This window comes from Rhinatrema bivittatum, chromosome 4 (genome assembly GCF_901001135.1).
Source record: "Rhinatrema bivittatum chromosome 4, aRhiBiv1.1, whole genome shotgun sequence".
In the NCBI taxonomy this organism is placed as follows: domain Eukaryota; kingdom Metazoa; phylum Chordata; class Amphibia; order Gymnophiona; family Rhinatrematidae; genus Rhinatrema; species Rhinatrema bivittatum.
The window spans coordinates 60,559,232-60,580,792 of NC_042618.1; the positions used below are offsets into that span (position 1 = coordinate 60,559,232).

At 45.7% G+C, this 21,561-nt stretch overlaps 1 protein-coding gene across 1 annotated transcript in view; it reads left to right on the forward strand.

Moving 5' to 3' along the window:
- LOC115089340 (golgin subfamily A member 6-like protein 1) overlaps nt 1–21,561 on the forward strand; it is a 223,545-nt gene that overhangs the window by 82,485 nt on the left and 119,499 nt on the right. Inside the window, exon 6 of the mRNA XM_029597429.1 lies at nt 7,860–8,088. Coding sequence (XP_029453289.1) covers nt 7,860–8,088 — 229 coding nt within the window. The remainder of the gene's footprint in view (nt 1–7,859; nt 8,089–21,561) is intronic.

The window sequence follows — 21,561 nt, forward strand, 5'->3', positions numbered from 1 at the left end:
TTTCATCTCTCTTCACCATTATATACAACTCTTTTGGATTACTGCACCCCAAATGCATGGTTTTGCACTTCTTGGCATTGAATCCTAGCTACCAAACCTTCAACCACTTTTTGATTTTTCTTAGATCATTTCTCATTCTTTCTACTATTTCAGAGCTGTCCACTCTTGCAGATTTCAGTGTCATCTGTAAAAAGACAAACTTTAACTTCTAACCCTTCCACGATATTTCTCATAAAGATATTGAACAGAGAAGGTCCCTGAACCAACCCTTGAGACACTCCACTTATGCCCATTCTGTCTTCAGAGTAAGTTCCATTTACCCTTACACACTGTCATCTGTTAGTCAACCAATTTGAAATCCATTCCACCACCTTGGGACCCATTCCCAGGCTTCTCACTTTATTCATGAGCCTTCTATGCGAGACCATATCAAAAGCTTTGCTGACATCCAATTATTTATATTTCTAAAATAGTGATTAAACAAATCCACAGGCAGATTCCCATCTGGATTATGTGTTACACAGAACTGAATGTCATCTGCATATTTATCAATAGCATACTCCTAGGGCAGATAACATCTGATCCAGGGGCTGCAGATGTAAATTAAACAATACAATGAATAGTTCAAATCTCTTGAAAACACACAAATACAGGAGCCTCTAAGAAGAGTATCTCCAAACCTCACCTATTGCAAACAGTTAAAACAGGAAAAAAAACCAGTTCGAAACAGTGTTTCCTAACTCAAAAGACCATAAACACGATAATTCAATTCTGTGGTTAATAGTATCAAATGCAGTTAAGTCTGATTGAATTAGTAATACAGCTCTTCCCTTATTTAAAACATCATGGAAAGAATCTAATAATGTGAAAAGAAAATATTATTCCCTTGCCCATACTGATTTTTATCCAAAATATTATGATCATCAGCAAAATCCTCCAACTGACATAACATTTATTTTTCAGTCAACATGCTTTCAGTGAGTAGATTAGATATCGGGCAGTAATTAGAAATTTCAATTTCAGGCAAATCTAATTTCTTTCTGATGGGGAAACTACTGTTTTCTTTAGGCAATCAGGCATACAACCTTAACCTAGTGAAGCATTAATGATATCCACAAGGAACTGATAAGAAATCATATGCATGTTCTAATGATCCAAAAAGGACAGGGATCCAATAAGATACTATCCGCTTTTATTTGAGAAATCAATTTAGAAATGTCAGATAAAAATATTCAATAGAACTGTGCCCATTTAATGAGAAAGGGTGCTACCAATTCAGAGCCATTGTTGAGGTTAATGGTAGTATTTATGGGAATCAGAGTTACAGTACTATTTAACTTCTCAATAAAATAATCAGCCACTTTATCATAATCTATATCAGGATCATCTTGACATTTATTCCCCTTCCTTAATCTATTAACTACATAAAATAACTCTTTAGGTTGATTCAAAGAAGTCTTTAACTTGAATAAAAATCTCTTTTCGTATATGAACAAGAGTCTTTGTTGCGCCGGAGGTGGACCCTTGGGCCGAGGTGAGGTTGACTCTACCCGTAGGAGGGATCCTACGGGTCCCCACTGTCGGCAGGCAGAGAGGGCTGATGGACGGAGGCCGGCTGGCGCTTCACCAATACCAGCCCTTTGGGTGCCGGGGCCGGATGGACTTAGGTGGCCTCCGTCAGTAGTTGTCGATGGTGGATCGAGGTCAGCCCAGAGGCAGCAACTAGTGTAGTTATCAGTCCATACTGGACGAGGCGGAGACCCGGAGACCCGGGCGCGAATAGGAACACAGTTTGACAGAGGGCGCCCGAGCAAGAGCAGGCCGAAGCCTGAATGAACCACGTCCAGGACAAAAGCTGAAGAGGCATCTTTAAGCAAGCTGGGATCAGGGCTGGCAGCAATCTGGAAGCAGTGGCAAGCAAGGCTGAGGTCTAGACGAGGAGAGAGTCAAAAGGATGGTTAGACGAAGCATAAGTCCAGGGCTGGAGAAAAGCAAAGGCGTAGTCAAGTGATGCAGAGGTCCGGGGCTGGAGAGAGGCAACAGAGTGGTCAGGCAATGCAGAGGTCCGGGGCTGGAGAGAGGCAACGGAGTAATCAGGCAATGCAGAGGTCCGGGGCTGGAGAGAGGCAACGAAGTAGTCAGGCAATGCAGAGGTCAAACAAGGTCAGCAATCCAAAGGAGAGACGAAGGAACAGGAACACAGGAACAAGGAAACAGGAACGAAGGCAATCAGGATCAGGAACCAGGAACTGAAGAGGCAACAAGTACTCGACTAGCAAGGGACCTGTTGCAAAGGCAATTTGAGAGAGCGGAGCGTATATACTGGAGCTCTGCCGACGCCAACATCCAGGGCTGCGGCCAGGTTCCTGCCGTGGGCCCTATTTAAAGACTAGCTGTGCGTGCGCGCCTAGGGAGGGACGCGGTGCTGGTCAGGATGGCATCTCTCCGCGGGCCACGCAGAGAGGCCCAACGTGGAGCATCGGGAGCTGCTGCAGAGCAGGAGGCACCAAGGGCGGCCAGAGGATGGAGCCGGTGGCCCACATCCGCCAGAGACGAGGGACCAGATGCTGGATTACTTTGAAAGAGGTGAGGGGGCCAAGCCGCGGGTCTGCTGCGGCCAGCGCGTGTAACAGTCTTATATAATTTCATCATCAATATTTTGGAGTTGTTATCTTCTTGAGACCTCTTTTTATGCCAGCGTCTCTCTGCTCCATGGAGCGCTTTCCTCCTTTCACATAATTCTTGGGAAAACCAAAGAGAAGATGTTTTCATTTTCCTACCCATAAGCCGTTTCTGGGCCACTTTTGCATATATTTCAGTAAGAGTAATATTCCAACTATCTACTAGACTTGTAACATTAGAATAATCTAACTTACCAATGGTCTACTTCCAAGTCTCCTGAACCAAATCAGGATCCAGTCTAGGTCTAATTACTCTCTTTATTTTGTAGATGTGCTGCCCAACAAACTAAAATTTGTATCAAACAGAGCACATCTTGTACTATAAAAATGGCAAGACTCTTATATTCTGAATAACACAGGCTGTCATTAATACATCTTAGCAAAATATTACATCCAAAGTGTGTCCTGATATATGAGTAGGCGAGCGGATCAGCTGAATAAAACCACTTACTGCCATAACAGTGAGAACTTCTCTTACGTTTATTTCCTTTTCTTACTTAAAGATTTGTTGTCTTATTATAGCTTCTTTCATTTTGGCCTACTGTTGTTCCTCTTCACCTATCTTCTCTCAATCTTCTAGCTCCTCTTCAAGGTATATCCTCAGTTTACCAAAATCCATATTTTTGAAATCCAGGACTAAGATTTGTGTGACTTCTCTTCATTTTGGCCACTATATCAAACTATAACATCTGATGATCACTGGTTCTCAGGTGGGTACCTACTCAGACATTAGAGATACTATCTCCAGTTGTAAGTCGCAGGTCCAAAATTGCTCCTCCCTGCATGAGTTCCATTATCATTTGTCTGTGCAGTACCCCTGGAAGGGCATCCACAATCTTTAGTTGTTACAGATTCTGCAGCAGGCAGCCCTGGATTTGTCAATAGGCATCCATTATACCTGTGCCTAGGGAGGCAAATATTTAGGGGCAGCAGGCTGACTAAGATTTGCTTCCTTCTAGCTCTGCTGAATCTCATTCACCAGAGAACAGTCTTCTCCTACCCTGTAGGAGACCGTTACAGGAGTTTGGGGGATAAAAGCACCAAACGTGCCTATGGGCAGCACAATCCTAGCAGCAGGGATACTCCAGTCTACATCCTGCAGATCCAACAAGCAACACCTCTCACTTCCCACCTTTTAGATGTCTTCAGCCAGATCTCTGTGTCGGAGGCCTGTAGACCATACCAGTGTAAATGGAAGTACCATCATTTTTTTTAAGACAGCCCATAGCACTTCTTCCTTTCCTCATTTCCCCCTGCATTTCAGTTGCTTGAATATTGTTTCTGATATAAAGAGCAACTCCTCTCCCTTTTCTACCATCTCTATCTTTCCTCAACAGGTTATAGCCCAGTTTGGCCATATCCCATTCATGACCATGTCACTGTAAAAGCAAAAATGTCCAAGTCTGCCTCTGACATTAGAGCTTGCAGATGTGGAACTTTATTGCCTAGACTACGAGCATTTGTGCTCATAGCTTTTCAGCTTTTCAGCTTTTCACTGTTATGACCATCGGTTGCAGACGGCTGCGACTGCGTCCACTTATGTCTTGTACTGCCCTGCTTCCCTCTCCAGGTCTGCTTGCGGCAGTGGTAGCCTCCACCGCCGCGTATCTCCTGGTTCCTCATGGCGGCCGGGACGCCGCCGCCATCCAAGCCGACTCCGGGCCTTCCTAGGCGCACGTGCTCGCCACCGGGCCCTCTTTTGAAGTTGCTACGGCGGGAACCTCAGGTGCTTCCCTGACTGATGACATCACTGAGTCAGGGTTCTTAAGCTCTGTCTTCGCCCCCTACTAGCCGACTTGACAAAGAGTTCCATCGCTATTCTATTAGCTCCTGTCTCCTTGGACTTGTGAACGCCTCGGACCCTGCTTGGACTCTGGACCCTGGTTCAGGTACCCGCTCCTCGAGAGCCTGTGTGTGCTATCTCTGGAGACCTGGTTTCCTGGCTTGCCCTGTGCCTCCCAGGAATTCTACCCGCTGGCGTCCTGCTCCTCGGAGTTGCCTCAGGGAACACTCTCACCACTTGGGAGACCTATCTCCGCACTTCCCCACTCCTTGGGGCAGTGCCTACGTTTTACATCAGAGACTGTCTGCGCTTCCCCGCTCCTCGGGGCAGCGCCTACATTTTACATCAGAGACTGTCTGAGCTTCCCCACACCTCGGGGCAGTGCCTATGTTCTACTCCAGAGACTATCCAGGCTTCCCCGCTTCTCGGGGTTGCCTGTGTCATTACTAGAGATGTGAATCAGAACCGGAATCGGTTCGGATTCCGGTTCAGATTCACATGTGGGTTTTTTCCCCATCGGGCCCGATCGCGTTTTGTTTATCGGCTGCCCAGCCGATAAACAAAAAACCCACCCCGACTCTTTAAAAATAACCCCTTAGCCTCCCCCACCCTCCCGACCCCCCCCAAACCTTTTTACAGGTACCTGGTGGTCCAGTGGGGGTCCTGGGAGCGATCTCCCGCGATCTCCCGCTCCGGGCCGTCCTTTGCCCTTACCTTGTGACAGGGTATCCGTGCCAATGGCCGGATCCTGTCACATGGCAGGAGCACAAGATGGTGCCGGCCATCCAGTTCTCCTACCATGTGACAGGATCCGGCCAATAGCACGGATACCCTGTCACAAGGTAAGGGCAAAGGACGGCCCGGTAGCCGGAGGACGGCCCAGAGCGGGAGATCGCGGGAGATCGCTCCCGGGACCCCCACTGGACCACCAGGTACCTGTAAAAAGGTTTTGGGGGGGGGGATCAGGAGGGTGGGGGAAGCTAAGGGGTTACTTTTAAATGGTCGGGGTGGGTTTAGGGGTTATTTATGTGTGCCGTTTTTCCCGCCCTCCCCCAAAACGATAAGGGAAACCCCACGATCAATATTGTGGGGTTTTCCTATTGTTTTGGGAGAGCCCCCGATTTCTGACGATTTTGAAAATATCAACGATATTTTCAATCGTCCAAAGCCCGATTCACATCCCTAGTCATTACTTGGAGACCAGACCCGGGCTTCCCCGCTCCGCGGGTTAGCCTACGTCATTGCATCAGTACCTTCCTCGCCACGCAGCGCTGCCCCTTGGAGTTGCCTCTGCAATATACCTCCTGCTCTTCCGGCCTCATGCTTCCCGCTCCTCGAGCCTGCCTAGCGCCACCCTCTTGGAGGTCTTTGCCCAGGTACCGCTGTCCACTCTCTCTCTGCTATGCCTCTCACCCGCTCCTTGGGGCCTCCCCACAGATTCTCTCCCAGAGCTCCAGCTGTACCTGACCTCGCCTCCCGACGATGTGAACCTGTGGGGCTCCTCCCCACAGGCAGTAACAACTCTCACCTCGGGCCAAGGGTCCATGAAACCCACAAACCATAACATTCACCCTTGGCTTGCTGCTCTTCCTGGTTATCTATTCTACCCTTTTTCTCAAAAGTGAACTATTGACTGGATTTTTTTTTCAATTTCTTCACCCACTTCCTGTATTTGTATTCGTTGGGGGCAACATTCCATTTCCATAAGCTTCCTTTTGCCACCCCCATCCTGTAGTTTAAATACCTGGTGACATATGATCTGAATTTCTCACTTAGAATCTTTTTCCTGCCACAGACAGATGTAGGCCAGCTTTACCTTATAGACTTTTACTGTTCTATACATGGCCCCATCTCCAATATATTCAAACCCTTCTTTTTTACACCAGTTTTTTAAACATGTATTGAAGTTGTCGATATGGCTTAGCCTTTCCTTTCCTTCTCCATGAACAGGTAGCACTTCTGAAAAGGGAATGATCCTAGCCATATACCCAAGCTGTTTCCCCAGAGTCTGCAAATTTCTCTGTATTGCTTGGATACTGTTTCTAGTGAGGTCTTTGGTTCCCACATAGATGATAATATCAATTTTATAGTCTTTACTTTCTTCTTTAATTGCAGTGACAATCTGGTTTGCACTTCTTCCAGCAGAGGAGGAAGGCATTTAACTATTGTACATCCCTCAAAATAAGTCCCCAAGTTGGTGCCTCTGATAACAGTATCACAGCAGAAGGTGCTTTCTGTTATGATGTTTGATAATATTCTGGGGTATCTGTGTGCATTGGGTATCATTCTTTTCAGATACTGCTTCAGTTTCCATTTCTCGAGCATCTTCATTTTCTAATGCAGAAAAAACATTTGATGTATTGTTTGGGAAAGTGGTATCTCTGTGCTACAGATCTTATTCTTCCAGAGCCCACTATAATCCATTTATTCATGGGTTTCTGAATCTTCTGTGGGGGTGGGGGTGGGGGTGGATATTAATGCATAATTTCAGATGAGTTAGCGCCTTTTTTATTGCAGATAGCTGAAAGCAAATGGGACAATCTTTGAGCCTGCAGATGATTTGCCTTAAGACTAAAGCATTATAATTGTTACACTGAATAACAGTCATTATGTTACGATTAAACAACTTGTATTGTGATAACCAGTTGCAAAATAACTTGCTTAGCACTGAAGTTTAATTACCCTTTTTCATGTGTCCGAAGTCCATATAAGGAAAGCAAGGTCTGCGATGGGTGGGAGACTGGGCAGGATGGAAGTGATTTTAATTGTCAAGGGCACTTTAGACCAAAAGGTACTTGTTTGAGTGCTACTCTAAGACTCTTTTTCTAAAGGAAGAGCAGGGAAACAGCAAGATATTGTCAAAGCTATAAGCAAACTACAATTAATAAGCAAAAGGTAGATTATAAGCAAGCAAAACAGGCTGAAATTAGTAGCAAGTAAGTTCAAAACAATGAGGATTTTTTTCAGTATTTATAGCTAGAAATAATCACTTAGTAGTTTGAAGTGCTTGGTTCTGTCTGTGAAAGAATTGCACAGCCACTCCCCACAAGGCAGACTTTCTGCACAGTAGCCAGAAAAAAAAATCCAAACCTTAGTTTCTATCCTTGATCTCCTTCTAATAGTAGCGTGACGTTGTTATGATATGTGTGATACTTTTGTCATTGATGATTCTTGGGAGTTCTAGGAAGTACACCTAGGATATATATTCTAGGATATATCACCTTTTTTATTTTTCCATCCTGCTTGCATCACCAGAACTTTCTCTCATCAAATCTTATTTGTCCTCTTGTATACATTTATGATTTGTCAGAATCTCTTTTCAATCTGATATAATTATTAATAAGTTCAGAACAGACTTAGTTTTCATTTTTTTCATTGTGGTTTATTTTTAACAGTCAAGAGGCAAAACTATTGTGGGATGACCATGAACAAGCTATTGATCTCTTGAACCAGAAGATGGCAAAGAAAGCTCAGGAAAGTATTTTTCTAAATGAGATTCACAACAAAACAAATGAGATAAAGGAGGAATTGAACAACATAAAGAAAAACATTGATTATTTGAATGAAGATATGGATGAAGAAAGGGCACAGTTTAAAGAAAAAAGTGATAGACTTAACGAACAGGTAAATTTTATGATTTACAGTTGAAATAAATGTAGATTACAGACACTTGTATTTTCACTGATTCAAAGCTGTATAAGGGCCAGCCTTGTGGCTCAATTGTAAGTGCTGTGGAGACACATTAGTGCTCCCATGTGTCTGTTTTTGTGCTGGACAGTCTTACTTCAGTGCTTCCATCTAGGAGTCTGGCTCCCGCACCTTCTGCCTTGTAAAAAATAAAATAAAATAAAATACAATCTCGCAGTCAGGTGAAGAATCCAATCCCGGCTCTCACTTTCTCTCTCTTTTTTAAAAATCTCTGCAGTGCTGTCAGGGAACAGGCAGGCACTGGCCCAAAAGTCAGCAGTTTGCTGTGGTTGTGACTGGTGAGGGAAAGCAGAGGTGGGTGTAGAAGAGGTTAGGATCTGTCGCCATACCATCATGCTGTCTTCTGTTGTTGCAACTCTCAGGATTGGTTTCGACTACATCATGGCACTGTTGCTTAGGGATGTGAATCGTGTCCTCGATCGTCTTAACGATCGATTTCGGCTGGGAGGGGGAGGGAATCGTATTGTTGCCGTTTGGGGGGGTAAAATATCGTGAAAAATCGTGAAAAATCTAAAAATCGCAAAACCGGCACATTAAAACCCCCTAAAACCCACCCCCGACCCTTTAAATTAAATCCCCCACCCTCCCGAACCCCCCCCAAATGAGTTAAATAACCTGCGGGTCCAGCGGCGGTCCGGAACGGCAGCGGTCCGGAACGGGCTCCTGCTCCTGAATCTTGTTGTCTTCAGCCGGCGCCATTTTCCAAAATGGCGCCGAAAAATGGCGGCGGCCATAGACGAACACGATTGGACGGCAGGAGGTCCTTCCGGACCCCCGCTGGACTTTTGGCAAGTCTCGTGGGGGTCAGGAGGCCCCCCACAAGCTGGCCAAAAGTTCCTGGAGGTCCAGCGGGGGTCAGGGAGCGATTTCCCGCCGCGAATCGTTTTCGTACGGAAAATGGCGCCGGCAGGAGATCGACTGCAGGAGGTCGTTCAGCGAGGGTTCCGGCGCCTCGCTGAACAACCTCCTGCAGTCGATCTCCTGCCGGCGCCATTTTCCGTACGAAAACGATTCGCGGCGGGAAATCGCTCCCTGACCCCCGCTGGACCTCCAGGAACTTTTGGCCAGCTTGTGGGGGGCCTCCTGACCCCCACGAGACTTGCCAAAAGTCCAGCGGGGGTCCGGAAGGACCTCCTGCCGTCCAATCGTGTTCGTCTATGGCCGCCGCCATTTTTCGGCGCCATTTTGGAAAATGGCGCCGGCTGAAGACAACAAGATTCAGGAGCAGGAGCCCGTTCCGGACCGCTGCCGTTCCGGACCGCCGCTGGACCCGCAGGTTATTTAACTCATTTGGGGGGGGTTCGGGAGGGTGGGGGATTTAATTTAAAGGGTCGGGGGTGGGTTTTAGGGGGTTTTAGTGTGCCGGCTCACGATTCTAACGATTTATAACGATAAATCGTTAGAATCTCTATTGTATTGTGTTCCATAACGGTTTAAGACGATATTAAAATTATCGGACGATAATTTTAATCGTCCTAAAACGATTCACATCCCTACTGTTGCTTGCGCTTGCAGGTTTAGAAGCAGAACAGATGATAGCTGGCACTGTTTCTTCTGTGCAGTTATGCTCAGGCCTAGGCTCGTGAAGCAAAGCCAAATCAGCCAAGCTTGTGGATTTCTATCATTAACTTCCACAGACTGCTAGGTGTGTGCAAGCTCCGGGTTGCAGAAGGGCAGGAGTTTGCTTGGCCAGCTGGCTGGTGTTCTGATGCTCCCATCTTTCTTTTGTGAATTTGTGACTCTTAAGGGGAGAAGAGGGGGGGATTTGAGCAGGGGATGAGGGAAGGGATGAGATGGGGGAATGGTACTGGGACCTGGTACTAGGCAGGGAGAGAGAAGGATTCATGGAGGGCGGACCTGCACCTGTTGCTGGCCCAGGTTGAGCAGGGTACCTGCTGTTGGCCCAAAGGGTAGGGGCTTGGAGATCTACTGCTGGATAGGGATAAGGGAAGAGCATGAGGACCTGCTGCTAGCCAGGGGGAAGAGGGCCAGGGGCTTGCTGCTGAGCATGGGAGAGTGTGAGATGGTTTTGGTGGAGGCTTGATAGGAGACTAATCCAAATTACCCAGTCCGAGTCTTCTACAATATGATGAGCTGTATGTTTCTTTAAATTATAGTAATAATCTTAATGTTGCATCTATGTAAAGATATTGCTTTTTCAAATTAATTTCTGCTAATTATATATTCAGATTTATTGCTAATTTTGTCTTCTATTTTGTCCCCCTTTTTAGACTTAAGTGTCCTCCTTTTGGGATATCGCGTTCCTTTTTAGAGATGACTGGTTCTCTTTTTGGGGTAATTACTCTGAATTGGCCACCCTATGCCAAATGGAGGACTCTGGCTCAGTTCCCAAGCCTTTCTTTGCCTACTTTCCTTCTTTGATTCAGAAATTTGCACTACTAACCAATGGCAGGGCAACTTTAATTAAAAAATGTTCAATGACATTACAATGTGCTCAGATGTTCCTGAGATTACAAATGAACTGAATTGGTCTATTTCCCTAAAGGAATCTAAGGTTAAGAAAAGAAATACAATTCTAAGGTCACATGGAAAGTAAAGGTCACATGGAAAGTAAAACAGTATGTGCCAGGGTCATTGAGTGTGCTGCTATCTGAAGCAGAAATTTGGATAAATGGTTCAAAAGTTATTAAAATGTGCTTTCACGACACTGAGAGATAAATTTTAAAAGTTGTTGCATAAAAAGGCTCAAACACTGCAGAGCAAAAACACAGCATGGTTCCTTTACCTGTGATGGTGGCCCCCAAAGCACCAGTCCACCATTGCTTTAAAGGGCCATGCAAATGAAAAAAAAAAAGTAGCCCCAAAGTAAACCTCTTTGCAGGGGTCAAACTAGATTCCCCTTCACACCTCAGGGCCACCACTCAAGGTAGCCCCAACAACCAAATAAAAAAATTATTAGCCAGTGGCTGTGTCACAACAGAATAGCCTTCCCCCCAACTCAGTCAGAAGTCGGCCAGAACGGCCATAGGAACCCTCCATCCCCTTACACAAAACAATATATCTGTTCTCACAGGACAAGCAGGATGGTAGTCCTCACAAATGGGTGACATCATCAGGATGGAGCCCTGTACGGAAAACTTTTCTGTCAAAGTTTCAACAAGCTTTGACTGACACTGGCACACTGGGTGCACTGAGCATGCCCAGCCTGCAATTATCCCTGTGAGCCACAGGTGTCTCCCTCAGTCTTCTTTTTTCCGCTCTGCAGTCAGCATAGCGGTTGGAGCTCTGTGAGGATTTTTTAACTAATTACCTCATGGAAACACTTAACTTTTCACTTCAAAAAACACTTTTCCCTGCACAGGTCTCCCTCCACGTACGTTTTTACGACGCTCGGTGAGTACTAATTCTTATTTTTTCGGTCGGTTCCTGTCACTATCTTAAGGCTGTTAACTGACTGAAGCCTTCCCTTCCCCCATTTTTCAGTTAGCTTTAAACAGCTTGCGAGTATCTCTGTGACACTCTGCTTGCTTATGCTAGTGGGGTAGGGATTTTTTCCTTAACTTTAGGACCTCTGTAGCTTCAAGTCCTTCGTTCCCTGGTACCCTCACGCAGTCGATACCCTATCGCTACACCGGTACCCTCCTAAACCGCCCTGGGCTTTTATATGTCATCAGCGCCCCTCCCCCCACGGTGCCCTGATGCCTTTATCCATGTTTTTTGCTTTTCAGTGCTACCAGGCTTTTTTCCTCCTACGCACTGTTTTTTTGTTTTTTTTTTTTTTCCTTGGGCTTCCTCGGTGCCGTCCCTACCCGGATGCATGCCATTGACGCACACGCTGTTAGTCACTGCCATGCATACTCGGGTCGCCACCACCGTTGCCTGAGACACTTTTTAACGATCCCAGGGTCACTTCATCGATGCCACCCCCCTTTTTGGGGATGCCATCTATGCCCCATCCTCCCCACCGATGTCCAGCCCTTTTCCATCGGCGGGCATCGGTGCCACATCGATTCGTCGGTGGGCATCGATGCCGGATGGTCCCCATCGGTGGACATCGGTGCCGGATGGTCCCCATCGATGGACATCGGTGCCGGATGGCTTGTCCGTCGATGGCATCGGTGCCAGGTCCTTTTGCATCGATGGACACCGATGCCCAGGTGTTTCATCCATGGGCATCTATGGTAGAATGCATCCATCGAGGGCAGTCGATGCCAGGCTGCTCCCATCGGTGAAATTCGATGCCCAGGTGGGTCCCATCGGTGGGTATCCATGCCGGCTCGATTCCGTGGATGGGCGTCGATGCCAATGCCAGCCTTATGGCTGGCATCGATGCCCATGCCGATTCCAGGACTGGCGTTGATGCCGGGATGGAATTCATCGACTGGGAGATCCATGCCATCGATTCCATACGTGCCCATATCGATGCCACCGACACACATGTCTGGGGCACCGATACCATGTACACTTGGAAATCTGAGTCTGTCCAAATCGATACCGTCAATGTCTGTGGCCCTATAGTTGATGCCCGTGGCCATGCCACAAAAGGCATAAATGCCCGCCTCCATGCATCGATGCCCTCGACACCTACGTTTTCCTTCGGTGTCCTTGACGCCCTATCGATTCGACTTCGACTCAGTCGATGCCGGTATCTTTTTCAATAACGGCAATGTTTTTCGATTATTCGATTCCACATCGTTTCAAAGATACCTATGCCAGTGCTGTCAGTGCCCGTCACTGTCATCATTCTCCTGGCCAGTCATCGACGATTTTTCATACCCATTTTGATGATATCCTCGAAGCCCCTTAGGTTGCCTTCAATATCGTCAATACCGACATAGCACCGCCACATAATACCCTCGCCTCCTCACATTGCTCCACGCTTTGGGTTCTTTTTTAAGCCCCGTATTAGCTTAAGACACTCCATTGTGTCAGGAGCAGAGCAGGCGTGCTGACAGTTCGTCATCGATCGCCTTCCAGGACGACGAGGGCTTCCATCTCGGCGCTGGGGAAAGACCGGGCCGAGCACCGTGGCACCCATCATCGCCGACATCGTGATCGTCCGCCGCTGACGCCATCCAGCACGTCGGTGCCATCCTTCTCCAGGCTGGACAACGCTCGGGCAGAGCAACATCACCACTGCCATCAGCACTGTTCCTACAGTTTTGGCAGTCCTTGGTGATCCAGAACTTCCGGATCCAGGTCCGACGGCTTCTGCATTGGCGTCACGACACATCGAGCCGCTGCGACGAGGGAAGGGAACATGAGTTCCGTTAGGGCTCCCCTGTTCCTGGCGTGCCCCACCGTCAAGTGGTGTGGGACTGTGGCCATCTGTTACACTTAGCAGTCTAAGCGCCAATCACGCCTGGCCTGTCTCCTCTGTACCTGTGCCACCATACCGGGTTTCAGTGTGAGATGGACGTTTACGTCCCCGGCCTTCCCCTCGAGTACTCCAGAGACCGACGGAGTCAACAGTCTTCACCGGCTCGTCTTGCGGCGATCCACGTCGGATGGTAAGTACCCGCTTCGGCGGCATTCCCATAGAGTTGTGTTCTCCCATTCGGACCGTGGTTCGAAAAGTTCTGGGTCATGTGCCTTAGGAGCTGTATTAGTGTCACATATCGCTATGTTAGCTATGTTAGCCACAATACCAGGAGAACCCCTCTATCTTCTTGGGATTGCAGCAGGGCTTCTTCTCTTGTCAGTAACAAGTCCCTGTGCCGACCAATGCTCTGACTCTTGGTTCCCTCCCAACCAAAGTTCCAGCTGCATTGGCTGATCTGCTAAACATGAGATTCAGCAACCATTGCCCCATGTACAAGTCCACCTTGAAGCCTGGCCACAGGTCTCAGTGTTTCCTTGTACAGCATACAGAAATGCGGGTACCACTTACCGCTCACACTCCTGCGGGAGCCTACATGATATCCTCCATTGGGACACCTCCTGGTCTCCCATCTGGTCAGATATCAGAGCGGCCACCCCACCTTGTACCAAAATCCCGGTACACTCCCCCAGGCGCTACGAAGTGCAGAGGGGAGAAGGGAGGGGGGTTGGGGAGTTTTAATTGCACTATTTTTTCTTTTAACAGAAAATAGTTACTCTCCGCACATCCTGGACCTAAGAAACTCCAACTTTCTTTAGAAGTCACAGGTACAATGGTATCTTTGGTTACCATCACTCCATATTGCAGTAAGTACATTATTTTAATGTTTCTATGTGCTTTATGATGAGTCAACATTACAACCCCAAGCTCTGCCGTTGGCACCAGCTTCGGTAAGTGAACTGACTCTTGCATCATGGTGAATGCTGTTTTCTCTGCGGAGTGTAACATCATTCACTTTCCTTGCATAGACTACTGCTAACCACTTTCAGTACATGCAATGAGCTCTCACTTTTTTCATGACTCACTATACATTTACTAACTGGGATTACTGTCACTGCCATAAATCCCTTCTGTAACACTTCTGGACACCACAGTCTTAAGACCCTCTTGTCCAGCATGCGCACAGACATTCTGATACATTCGTATATGTCCCTGTGCATATTTTCCATAACCTCAGCCCTTCAACTTTTCATGGTTGGGCTATGGGGTTTCTTCCCACTATGCATTTTTCTCATAATTCAAAACTGCTATGGGTTATATTCAGTGACATTCTATACTCAATGGACCTAAGTGGTTTCATTGCTTTCGTCCCTGATTCTTATCCCAGTTCGAACTAGGACCTAGTCTCCTTCGACTCATGCTCGCAATTCCTTAGGGTTATAAAGTTTCTCCTGAAAGCTTTCAACCCATTATGCGTCTATTGCACTCCAGCATAGTTTCTCATAAACGTCCTGGACGTTGCACCCATGAGTTATGCCCTTATGCCTTCCAATACTGCTTTTGCAACAATTCTTTGTGCATACAGACAGACAGCATAGGGACAATGTGCTTTCCAACTCATAAGCACGCATTACCTCTTAGCTGCTCTGCTAGACAGCTGCGCAGCTCTACCTTGGCCCTTGTTCACTTCATGCCTCCTTGGGCCACATATCTAAGAGATTTAATGAACGCTCTATCAGACCTTCTCCACGTAGGTTCTATCCTCTCGAATGGTCTCAATTACATGTGTACAGGGAAAATCTTTTCACGCTGAGTTAATTAAACTTTCCTCGGCGTCTGCATCATTCCATACGATGCACAGGTTCTGCTCCCTGCACATGTTTCCTATGCGTTCCCTTAGATGCCTTTTCTTCCATCAAAGGCCTCTTCAATATATCTCTTCTGCTGCCTCTCGTAGCCAGCATTTTTTCTAATGTTGAACTGGGATGGGGTTCAGTATTCTTTTCCCCACTCCCTGACTGAGATCAGTATGCTTCCCATACTTCTCAATCCATCATATCAGTAACCTTTTATTCTCTCACCAGTCAGTCCCAAATCATAGACTTACCGATGTTCTTAGGTTCTGGTAGCGTCACAAAACCTTCTAAACATAAATCTTGCCGTTTAATATGGCAGGCTTTACCTCCTGACGCTAAAAAAAAAAAAAAAAAAAAAAAAAGAGAGGTATTACTCCTTTTACTTTTCCACCATTTTTTTCTTACTCCCTCGGATTCTGTTCTCCAGACATCCTCCACATAGTTACACCTTTCTCTCAGTAGGTGTATCGTTTTGGGAGTTGGGTTCCCGTTTACGGTAAACCTCTCTGAGTCGGCTTACCATGGATTATCCACTGATCAAGCCGCCTCTATTTCTCTAATCACGGAATGAACATATATATTTTCCTTATAAGTCTCATACATTCTACGTTTGAGCCTTTCCATTCCTCTCTTCCACAGTTTGGCAAGGGAACTTCTTTCCCTCTTAATGTCATTCCTGCCAGCAGGGTCCGTGAGTTATGCACTCTTTCCATACTCACCTGACTCGTTCCTCCGTCACTGAGTGGTTCTATGCATTCATCTTTCTATCCTTTTCAGGTAGATGTTGCATCTCTCTTTACTCAGGAAATACTCTGCCAATTTTTCCTAGCCTCTCTCTCACGCCCTAGGGAGAGAGTGGGTTTTCCACATTCCTGGACAGTAATGCTGCGCTTACATTCTATCTACATTGCACTGCATTCCATGTGAATTCCACTTGACTCTTTCCTCCATGCAAGAGTCAAGCTGCGACTTCCAGTGGCCACTCAGATCTAATCCTTCTGACTAAGTGGTCTGTATTTCCTTTGCTACCAACAAGCAGACACTTCACTACAACACTGTGGGTATCCACATACTGTTGTTTCCGTCCTAGCCTTAACAGCTTCCCTTTGGTTACTGCTGCTTGTACTTTTTTATCAGGCTGCAGCCTGGAGTCCTCTCCATACCTTTGCAGCCTATTATTGCTTAAATTGACTAGCCGGCATGCTCCATGTTTGGCCAGTCCGACTACTCTTACCTTTTTCAATTCCCTACCCAACATCCTTCCACGAACCCATTATGGTGTTGCGGATGCCCTCCGTTCCCATTTCCACCTCAGTCATTACGCTTTCGCGTGTCTGCGGTGTATCTGGTGCATTCTCGTGCATCCTCAGCTCGGTACTCACCCATTTGTGAGGACTACCATCCTGCTTGTCCTGTGAGAAAGCAAATGTTGCTTACCTGGTGTAACAGGTGTTCTCACAGGACAGCAGGATGTTAGTCCTCACAAAACCCGCCCGCCACCCCGCGGAGTTGGGTCTGTATACTTTTATTTTAGTTTCGCTTGCGCTTTTTAGCTATAAGACGAGACTGAGGGAGACACCTGTGGCTCACAGGGATAATTGCAGGCTGGGCATGCTCAGTGCACCCAGTGTGCCAGTGTCAGTCAAAGCTTGTTGAAACTTTGACAGAAAAGTTTTCCGTACAGGGCTCCATCCTGATGATGTCACCCATTTGTGAGGACTAACATCCTGCTGTCCTGTGAGAACACCTGTTACACCAGGTAAGCAACATTTGCTATATTTCCCCACCCCCAGACTCAACCACTCCCCAGCTCCCAAAACTTAAAAGACCTTGATCTATAGTGGTCCCTCCTTCCCCCTTCCTAATGACTCATTGGTTTCTAGTGGGGGGCTTCCTCTGACCCCCCTCCCACTCCCCAGTACCTCAAAAGCCCAAAATCCATCAAGAGAAAGGGCCCAAAGTGCCACCTAGCCCCGGGCCCAGTTAGCGCCATTTTTCAAAATGGCACCGACCTGACTTTAGAACATAAGAATATAAGACTGGCCATACTGGGCCAAACCAAGGGTCTATCAAGCCCAGAATTCTTTTTCAAACCGTGGCCAATTCAGGTCACAAGTACCTGGCAGGATCTCAAAGGGTAGATGAATTCTAAGTTGCTTATCCCAGGAATAAGCAGTGAATATTTGCAACTCCACCTTAATAATGGTTTATGGACTTTTACAAAAAAAGATAAAGGAGAGTCCACAAATCCCAGTGCTGTGGAAGAGCCGGCTGTCGTGGTACATGTGGGCACCAACGACATAGGAAAATGTGGGAGGGAAGTTCTGGAAGCCAAATTTAAGCTCTTAGGTAGAAAGCTTAAATCCAGAACCTCCAGGGTAGCATTCTCTGAAATGCTCCCTGTTCCACGCGCAGGTCACCAGAGGCAGGCAGAACTCCGGAGTCTCAATGTGTGGATGAGACGATGGTGCAAGGAAGAGGGATTCGGTTTTGTTAGGAACTGGGGAACCTTTTGGGGAAGGGGGAGTCTCTTCCGAAGGGATGGGCTCAACCTTAACCAGGGTGGAACCAGACTGCTGGCGCTAACCTTTAAAAAGGAGATAGAGCAGCTTTTAAACTAGAACAAAGGGGAAAGCTGACAGTCGCTCAGCAGCGCATGGTTCGGAGAGAGGTATCTTTAAAGGATACTAATGATGCATTAGAATTAGGGCATCCCGACAGTGAGGTTCCAATAATTAGAAAAGCAGTCCAAGTGCCTGTAACTAAAAACTCACCTGAGCTAAAAAATTCAAACTTATCCCTATCAATTAAAAAGCAGAATGATAATACAAACAAAAAACAAACTTTGAAATGTTTGTATGCTAATGCCAGAAGTCTAAGAAATAAGATGGGAGAATTAGAATGTATAGCAGTGAATGATGACATAGACTTAATTGGCATCTCAGAGACATGGTGGAAAGATAACCAATGGGACAGTGCTATACCGGGGTACAAATTATATCGCAGTGACAGAGAGGAGCACTCGGGAGGAGGTGTGGCGCTTTATGTCCGGGATGGCATAGAGTCCAACAGGATAAACATCCTGCATGAGACTAAATACAAAATTGAATCTTTATGGGTAGAAATCTCTTGTGTGTCGGGGAAGACTATAGTGATAGGACATAAGAACATAAGAACATAAGAAAATACCTTACTGGGTCAGACCAAGGGTCCATCAAGCCCAGCATCCTGTTTCCAACAGTGGCCAATCCAGGCCATAAGAACCTGGCAAGTACCCAAAAATTAAGTCTATTCCATGTAACCATTGCTAATGGCAGTGGCTATTCTCTAAGTGAACTTAATAGCAGGTAATGGACTTCTCCTCCAAGAACTTGTCCAATCCTTTTTTAAACACAGCTATACTAACTGCACGAACCACATTCTCTGGCAACAAATTCCAGAGTTTAATTGTGCGTTGAGTAAAAAAGAACTTTCTCCGATTAGTTTTAAATGTGCCCCATGCTAACTTCATGGAGTGTCCCCTAGTCTTTCTACTATCCGAAAGAGTAAATAACCGATTCACATCTACCCGTTCTAGACCTCTCATGATTTTAAACACCTCTATCATATCCCCCCTCAGTCGTCTCTTCTCCAAGCTGAAAAGTCCTAACCTCTTTAGTCTTTCCTCATAGGGGAGTTGTTCCATTCCCCTTATCATTTTGGTAGCCCTTCTCTGTACCTTCTCCATCGCAATTATATCTTTTTTGAGATGCGGCGACCAGAATTGTACACAGTATTCAAGGTGCGGTCTCACCATGGAGCGATACAGAGGCATTATGACATTTTCCGTTTTATTCATCATTCCTTTTCTAATAATTCCCAACATTCTGTTTGCTTTTTTGACTGCCGCAGCACACTGAACTGACGATTTCAATGTGTTATCCACTATGACACCTAGATCTCTTTCTTGGGTTGTAGCACCTAATATGGAACCCAACATCGTGTAATTATAGCATGGGTTATTTTTCCCTATATGCATCACCTTGCACTTATCCACATTAAATTTCATCTGCCATTTGGATGCCCAATTTTCCAGTCTCACAAGGTCTTCCTGCAATTTATCACAATCTGCTTGTGATTTAACTACTCTGAACAATTTTGTGTCATCTGCAAATTTGATTATCTCACTCGTCGTATTTCTTTCCAGATCATTTATAAATATATTGAACAGTAAGGGTCCCAATACAGATCCCTGAGGCACTCCACTGTCCACTCCCTTCCACTGAGAAAATTGCCCATTTAATCCTACTCTCTGTTTCCTGTCTTTTAGCCAGTTTGCAATCCACGAAAGGACATCGCCACCTATCCCATGACTTTTACTTTTCCTAGAAGCCTCTCATGAGGAACTTTGTCAAACGCCTTCTGAAAATCCAAGTATACTATATCTACCGGTTCACCTTTATCCACATGTTTATTAACTCCTTCAAAAAAGTGAAGCAGATTTGTGAGGCAAGACTTGCCCTGGGTAAAGCCATGCTGACTTTGTTCCATTAAACCATGTCTTTCTATATGTTCTGTGATTTTGATGTTTAGGACACTTTCCACTATTTTTCCTGGCACTGAAGTCAGGCTAACCGGTCTGTAGTTTCTCCGGATCGCCCCTGGAGCCCTTTTTAATATTGGGGTTACATTTGCTATCCTCCAGTCTTCAGGTACAATGGATGATTTTAATGATAAGTTACAAATTTTTACTAATAGGTCTGAAATTTCATTTTTTAGTTCCTTCAGAACTCTGGGGTGTATACCATCCGGTCCAGGTGATTTACTACTCTTCAGTTTGTCAATCAGGCCTACCACATCTTCTAGGTTCACCGTGATTTGATTCAGTCCATCTGAATCATTACCCATGAAAACCTTCTCCATTACGGGTACCTCCCCAACATCCTCTTCAGTAAACACCGAAGCAAAGAAATCATTTAATCTTTCCGCGATGGCCTTATCTTCTCTAAGTGACCCTTTAACCCCTCGATCATCTAATGGTCCAACTGACTCCCTCACAGGCTTTCTGCTTCGGATATATTTTAAAAAGTTTTTACTGTGAGTTTTTGCCTCTACAGCCAACTTCTTTTCAAATTCTCTCTTAGCCTGTCTTATCAATGTCTTACATTTAACTTGCCAATGTTTATGCTTTATCCTATTTTCTTCTGTTGGATCCTTCTTCCAATTTTTGAATGAAGATCTTTTGGCTAAAATAGCTTCTTTCACCTCCCCTTTTAACCATGCCGGTAATCGTTTTGCCTTCTTTCCACTTTTCTTAATGTGTGGAATACATCTGGACTGTGCTTCTAGAATGGTATTCGGTGACATTTAACGTTGTTTCCTGATATTCTTGATTTATATTTACATTGCTACTTTGATTACTCTGTCCTATAAAATACGCATTAGATATTAAAGGTAGGTTTTCAGATGTTATTGAAAGAACATTCATAAAATAATTTTTCAGTTGTTCTTTAGATGACATTAATCTACACTTAGGAAAGTTTACTATTCTAAGGTTTTGGTAACGGACTACATTTTCCAAGTTTTCCACTTTCTTAGCCATTACATTTTCTCCTTTAATGATGTTAAACTGTACATTCTTAATTGAATTTAATTCTTCCTCCACCTTTACCAACGTCGCACTATTATTAGTGACCAAAGGATTAATATTTAATATAACATTCTGCATCTCTTTTATGTTGACATTTAAATTGGCAATGTTTTCTTGTAAACCAGTTATCGCTTGCCATAGCATTTCTAAGGAAAATTTCTTAGGGTTTACAGGTTTAGCTATTGGGGTTGATGATAACAAAAAGTTCCCTTGAAGTTCTTGTCTGTCAGTGTTCCCAAGGTTTGGAGAAGGAGTATTCTCTCCAGGAACGTTTGGACTCCCATCTGTTCCATTTGATTTTCCACCGACTTTATGCTCACCCATTTTAGATGTATCAGCTGCTTCACCAAGCTCGCTTTCTTGTACTGACCTTATACCTGGAGCCTCCTCATTTGAGCCCACTATTGCCAACGACTTCCGTATGGTATGTGAGCCTGACTCCAAGGTATGGGTAGTAAACTGGGAGGGAGCCGGCACTGATGGGGCCCCTGGACTTAGACTGACTTCGCCTGATAGAGGAGACACTTGCTCCTTGTCTACCTCTATAATAGGCCTCTCAGGGGTTAAATATGCCGACGGTGAGTAAAAGCCCGTTATCACTGATTGAGTAGGGATAGGTCTTG